The following is a 6907-nucleotide window of genomic DNA, read 5'->3' as shown; positions in this document are numbered from 1 at the left end:
GGGAGGGGAGGCTCCACACACCCAGTGGAGGCTTCAACACCCCCAATAAGGAACTAGCGGCACCGCCTCAACACCCAACACAACGGCAGCTGCAGCGCTTTCTCCCGGGGCCAGGCCCCACTGGACAAATGTGGCTTCAGGAAGGAAATGCAGCAATGGGTTTGATTTGATTTATTGTCACATGTATTGGGATACAGTGAAAAGTATTGTTTCTTGCGCGGTGTACAGACAAAGCATACTGTTCATAGAGTACATAGGGGAGTAGGAAAGGAGAGAGTGCAGAAGATAGTGTTACAGTTACAGAAAGGGTGAAGAGAAAGATCAGCTTAATTTGAGGTCGGTCCATTCAAAAGGAGGAGGCTTTGGAGAGGGTACAGAAAAGATTTACCAGGATGTTGCCTGGTGTGGAGGGCATTAACTATGAGGAGAGGTTGGAGAAACTTGGTTTGTTCTCACTGGAACGACGGAGGTTGAGGGGAGACCTGACAGAAGTTTACAAGATTATTGAGGGGCATGGACAGAGTGGATAGTCAGAAGCTTTTTCCCAGGATGGAAGAGTCAATTACTGGGGGGCACAGGTTTAATGTGTGAGGGGTAAGGTTTAAAGGAGATGTACGAGACAGGTTTTTTACACAGAGGGTGGTGGATGCCTGGAACTCGCTGCCGGGGGAGATAGTGGAAGCAGATATGATGGTGACTTTTAAGGGGCGTCTTGACAAATACATGAATAGGATGGGAATAGAGGGATATGGTCCCCGGAAGGGTAGGGGGTTTTAGTTAAGTCGGGCAGCATGGTCGGTGCAGGCTTGAAAGGTCAAAGGGCCTGTTCCTGTGCTGTAATTTTCTTTGTTCTTTGTTTGTAAAAGTCTGGTGGCAGCAGCAGGGAAGAAGCTGTTCTTGAGTCGGTTGGTTTGTGACCTCAGACTTTTGTATCTTTTTCCCGACGGAAGAAGATAGAAAAGAGAATGTCCAGGATACGTGGGTTCCTTGATTATGCTGGCTGCTTTTCTGAGGCAATAGGAAATGTAGACAGTGTCAATGGATAAGAGGCTGATTTGCGTGATGGACTGGGCCACATTCACACCCCTTCTAGTTTTTTGCACTCTTGGTCAGAGCAGCAGCAACACCAAGCTGTGATACAACTGGATGGGATGCTTTCTGTGGTGTCCCTGTAAAAATTGGTGAGAGTCGTAGCTGACATGTCGACATGTCGAGTTTCCTTAGCCTCCTGAGAAAGTCGAGGCGTTGGTGGGCTTTCTTTACTAAAGCAGCAGTTTCGAGGGACCAGGACAGGTTGTTGTGATCTGAACACCTAGAAACCTGAAGCTCTCCATCATTTCCACTTTGTCACCGTTGATGTAGACAGGGCATGTCTTCCACTACATTGCCTGAAATTTTGTATATATTCCAGTGATAGTTGGAAGAAGTCCATGCTGACTCTCTGTACACCAATCCACTCAGTCCCATTTCCCCTCCATAACTCTGTTCCCTTTTTAATTCCTTCACACCTATCTGATTTATTTTTCAAATCATTGATCATTTCTGATTCCACCATGCACAGAAGCAGTGAGGTCAGGTCGTAACCACTCGTGAATAAAATTGTTCCTTACATCTCCTTTCTATTGCTGATCAAATAATATGTTTAGTAATGTGGACATTGGCTAGCAGCCTGCATGAAGATTTTCAGGTCTCTTTGTACTGGACAGGAGCATGGGTCTGACAATCAGCCTGAATCAGCACCTTCAGGAGAATTGGGAGGGTGTGTATTAGGTACAGCAGTATGACAATGGGGGGGAGAGTGTGTGGGATGGAGATTTACAACCTTAGGGAATGAGAAAGCAAAGAATATTCCATGGAAACTAGAATTGTCTGTTTTGAATTTCAGTTCTATACTTACACTGATAACTTCTATAAACAGGATATTAGAAGGAGAGAATTTACAGACTGAAATCTCACACCAAACGTCACAACAAGATGTTACAAAGTCACTGGATTCATCAGGACCTGAATATAATTGCCGTTTGAATGTATGAGAAGAAATGTTTGTTTATTCTGTCTGTGGGAAAAGATTTCAAACATCAGTGTGACTGGACAAGAATGGAGACCCCACACACCTGAGTGAGAGTGTTCCAGTGAACTGACTGTGGAAAGAGCTTCAACCAGTAACACAGCCTGAAAAACATCACCCCATTCACAGCGAGGAGAAACTGTACACGTGTTCTGTACTTGGATGTGGAATCAACTCATTATCAAAAGGACACTGGCACCATGGAGAGACCATGGAAGTGTGGGGACTGTGGGAAGGGATTCCAGTGCCCATCTGCACTGGACACACATCGACGAGTTCATACTGGGGACAGGCCATTCACCTGCTCAGTGTGTAGGAAGGGATTCAGTATATCAACCACCCTGCTGAGACACCAGCGAGTTCACACTGGGGAGAGGCCGTTCACCTGCTCTGTGTGTGGGAAGGGATTCAGTATATCAACCACCCTGCTGAGACACCAGCGAGTTCACTCTGGGGAGAGGCCGTTCACCTGCTCCGTGTGTGGGAAAGGATTCACTCAGTTATCCAGCCTGCTGACCCACCAGCGAGTTCACACCGGGGAGAGGCCTTTCGCCTGCTCAGACTGTGGGAAAGGATTCAGTGATCGTTCCACCCTGTGGAGGCACCGGCGAGTTCACTCTGGAGAGAGGCCGTTCACCTGCTGTGTGTGTGGGAAGGGATTCAGTCATTCATCCACCCTGCAGACACACCGTGTCACTCACACGAATGAGAGACCGTTTAAATGCTCAGACTGTGGGCGTAGCTTCAAAAGCTCTCAGACTCTGATGGGCCACCAGCGCATTCACACTGAGGACAGACCGTTCAGCTGCGTTCAACTGCGTGAAGAGATTTAGAACATCATCCCAACTGCTAATACACCAGCGAGTTCACACTGGGGAGACACCCTTCACCTGCTCTGTGTGCAGGAAGGGTTTCAGTCATTCATCCACCCTGTTGGCACACCAGCGAGTTCACACTGGGGAGAGGCCATTCACTTGCTCTGACTGTGGGAAGGGATTCACTCAGATCTCCAATCTGCTCACACACCAGCGAGTTCACACTGGGGAGAGACCATTCAGCTGCTCCGAGTGTGGGAATAGATTTAAACGGTCGTCCCACTTGCTGAGACACCAGCGAATTCACAAGTGATTACAGGAGTTGGGTTCTGTTGTTATTGCTGCTGTTAATCACACCCAGGACTAAACCTTGTTCATTCTGACAGTTGCTGAAGTGAGAGGGTCGGAGGGTTTCTTTCTGCTGGACTGACCGACCTCACGGCTTTGCTGCCAGTGGGTCGATGCTGTTTGAATTTGGGAGTGCACATTTTACTGAGATGATCCACAAACACTAGGTAGATCTAAAATAAATACAATTGTCTCTGTTCCATTGAGTCTACAGCACAGGGCCAGGCCAGTCGGCTCAATTGGTCTGTGTCAGTATTTATGCTCCATATGAGCCTCCACCCACCCCTCTTCATCTCCCCCCATCAGCATTTCCTTCTATTCCTTTCTCCCTCATGTATGTATCTAGCTTCCTCTTCAATGTATTCATGCTGTTCACCTCAACCACTCACTGGTAGCAAGTTCCACATTCGCGTCATCTTCCTCATCTCTGGAACCATTGTGGTAAATCTCCTCTCGACTTTCTCAAGGACCCTCACATCCTTCCTAAAGTGTGGTGACCAGAACTGGGCTCAGTGTTCTGTTGTGGCCTCACCAGAGCTTTAGAAACTATCAGAATAACTTCCCTGCTTTTGTTCTCAATTCCCCGATTTCTGAAGCCCAAGATCCAAAATGCTCCAAACAAGAATATCAGACCTTTTTGCTTAACATAAAAAGCATTTTAACAACATTCTTAAAATGGCTAAATAAGATTTTGTCCAATGAAGGAACGAGTTGTTGGCACAGAAAGAAGCCGCTATGAACTTGCTCTCTCCAAAAGAGAATCCAGAATGTTTGATTCTGGGAAATGAAATTAAAAATGAAGTTCCAGCTACAACAGAGCAAGAAGAAGACATTTCAATGTGGAATTGACTGGAATATTCTCTCTGGATTTAAACAATGGAGGAACTACAAACATGGAAGAAAGTAAAGTTCAAAAGATGAATTCTGAACAGACTGTTTTCAGAATTGGAAATCCACAACTGAACAGCAATGAGGACTCTTCTCTTGCAGAAGAAACTATAATTATTAAAAAGTACTATAATTATTGAAAGAAGAAAACTTTCAGAAAACACTGAAACCAATAATATTTTCAATCTTCAGTGGACTGAGATTCCTGGACATGGAACCCAGCAGTGTGCTGTTATCAAGCTGGACTTGTGACTGTGAAGTGGACAATGGAGGGATTATTATGTCTGTTGCAGGTTATAAGATAGTTAAACATAGGAAAACATTGGACTTAGGAACAGGAGGAGGCCATTTGGCCCTTCGAGCCTGCCCCACCATTCGATTAGATCATGGCTGCTGTTAAGATATCCAGTATGTTTTACATTGTAATATTCTAAATGGGATATTATTGTGATACATTTTCATTTCTTCCAGGGAATATGTTGTGAAGATCTAGTTTAATAATTCATGTGTTTCAGAAATATTAATTTTGGATTTAAAAAAAAATGTAACAACTGGAAAACCTGGGTTGAGAATCTGATAAAAACACCCTGAGGGAATTTGCAGTCACAAGGTGTGGCCCATGTTGGTTTGAGAAGTCAAAGCTGGAAGGGTAAGAACAAGAACCAGGGCAGCTGGGCTCTTTTAGTGGAGACATCAGGTCTGACAATTTTTTTCCTGTCTTTGTTAGAGAGGGGAATTCTTCACGCAGACCTCAAGAAAAAAGGTTTGGTTCTGAAACTAAAAGTTAATTAATTTAAACATCTTTTGGACATCTCAACTCGTCTGTTACCATGGGGATAAGTGATTCAGGGTGGTCTTGGTTGGAATTCTGGGTGTTTCTCACAGAAAGCAGGCAGTCTGCAGTTAGCTTGGGAGCTGTGGGAGCGGGAGCTGTGAACCAGCTGTGGGATTGGGAGCTGTGAACCAGCTGTGGGATTGGGAGCTGTGAACCAGCTGTGGGAGCGGGAGCTGTGAACCAGCTGTGGGACCGGGAGCTGTGAACCAGCTGTTGGACCAGGAGCTGTGAACCAGCTGTGGGAGCGGGAGCTGTGGGACCGGGAGCTGTGAACCAGCTGTGGGACCGGGAGCTGTGAACCAGCTGTTGGACCAGGAGCTGTGAACCAGCTGTGGGACCAGGAGCTGTGAACCAGCTGTGAGTCCGGGAGCTGTGAACCAGCTGTTGGACCAGGAGCTGTGAACCAGCTGTGGGAGCAGGAGCTGTGAACCAGCTGTGGGAGCGGGAGCTGTGAACCAGCTGTGGGAGCGGGAGCTGTGAACCAGCTGTGGGAGCGGGAGCTGTGAACCAGCTGTGGGAGCGGGAGCTGTGAACCAGCTGTGGGAGCGGGAGCTGTGAACCAGCTGTGGGAGCGGGAGCTGTGAACCAGCTGTGGGACCGGGAGCTGTGAACCAGCTGTGGGAGCGGGAGCTGTGAACCAGCTGTGGGAGCGGGAGCTGTGAACCAGCTGTGGGAGCGGGAGCTGTGAACCAGCTGTGGGAGCGGGAGCTGTGAACCAGCTGTGGGAGCGGGAGCTGTGAACCAGCTGTGGGAGCGGGAGCTGTGAACCAGCTGTGGGAGCGGGAGCTGTGAACCAGCTGTGAGTCCGGGAGCTGTGAACCAGCTGTGGGAGCAGGAGCTGTGAACCAGCTGTGGGACCAGGAGCTGTGAACCAGCTGTGGGACCGGGAGCTGTGAACCAGCTGTGGGACCGGGAGCTGGGAACCAGCGGTGGGAGCGGGAGCTGTGAACCAGCGGTGGGAGCGGGAGCTGTGAACCAGCTGTGGGAGCGGGAGCTGTGAACCAGCTGTGGGAGCGGGAGCTGTGAACCAGCTGTGAGTCTGGGAGCTGTGAACCAGCTGTTGGACCAGGAGCTGTGAACCAGCTGTGGGAGCAGGAGCTGTGAACCAGCTGTGGGACCGGGAGCTGTGAACCAGCGGTGGGAGCGGGAGCTGTGAACCAGCGGTGGGAGCGGGAGCTGTGAACCAGCTGTGGGAGCAGGAGCTGTGAACCAGCTGTGAGTCCGGGAGCTGTGAACCAGCTGTTGGACCAGGAGCTGTGAACCAGCTGTGGGAGCAGGAGCTGTGAACCAGCTGTGGGACCGGGAGCTGTGAACCAGCGGTGGGAGCGGGAGCTGTGAACCAGCGGTGGGAGCGGGAGCTGTGAACCAGCTGTGGGAGCGGGAGCTGTGAACCAGCTGTGGGAGCGGGAACTGTGAACCAGCTGTGGGACCGGGAGCTGTGAACCAGCTGTGGGTCCAGGAGCTGTGAACCAGCTGTGGGTCCGGGAGCCGAGGAGGTCATTAGGAACCATGGATGTTCCCAATGTTTAAATCCCCCAACAAGAAGGCAGTGAAGCCCATGCTTGAATTGAGGAGTCCATGTTTTGAGTCAATTTTGAAATCTCAAAGGAAAGTTGGAGAGTTGTTTAGCCGAAAGCTAATAGAAGGATCCTCATGAAATCTTGGAGTCTGGAGAATAGCTGGATTACTGAGGCGAATTAAAGTGAATTCTGGGAGCTTTGACATACCTTTGGGATTGTCCCAGGAACAGAAGTGAATGAACATTCAAGATATTAAGTATAAGGGCACTCTTGTCGAGGAGTAAGGGTTAAAAAGTACAAAAACTGAAAAATGCTGCAAAACGTCAGCAGGTCTGGCAGCATCTGTAGAGAGTGAAAACAGAGTTCATGTTTTGAGTCAGAACTGAGTTTACAGAATAAATCTTTACAAAATATAATTCATCGAGCTGGTTTT

At 48.7% G+C, this 6907-nt stretch overlaps 1 protein-coding gene across 1 annotated transcript in view; it reads left to right on the top strand.

The window, feature by feature from the left end:
- Nucleotides 1-37: 37 nt before the first annotated feature.
- LOC144484869 (uncharacterized) overlaps nt 38-6907 on the top strand; it is an 80910-nt gene continuing 74040 nt past the window's right edge. The window contains 3 exon segments of the mRNA XM_078203230.1: nt 38-159; nt 1919-2877; nt 2879-3192. Of these exon segments, the coding sequence (XP_078059356.1) occupies nt 2269-2877; nt 2879-3192 (923 nt within the window). The 5' untranslated portion in view covers nt 38-159; nt 1919-2268.

Source organism: Mustelus asterias, unplaced genomic scaffold (genome assembly GCF_964213995.1).
Source record: "Mustelus asterias unplaced genomic scaffold, sMusAst1.hap1.1 HAP1_SCAFFOLD_130, whole genome shotgun sequence".
Lineage (NCBI taxonomy): Eukaryota > Metazoa > Chordata > Chondrichthyes > Carcharhiniformes > Triakidae > Mustelus > Mustelus asterias.
This window is presented reverse-complemented; position numbering and strand designations above follow the sequence as displayed.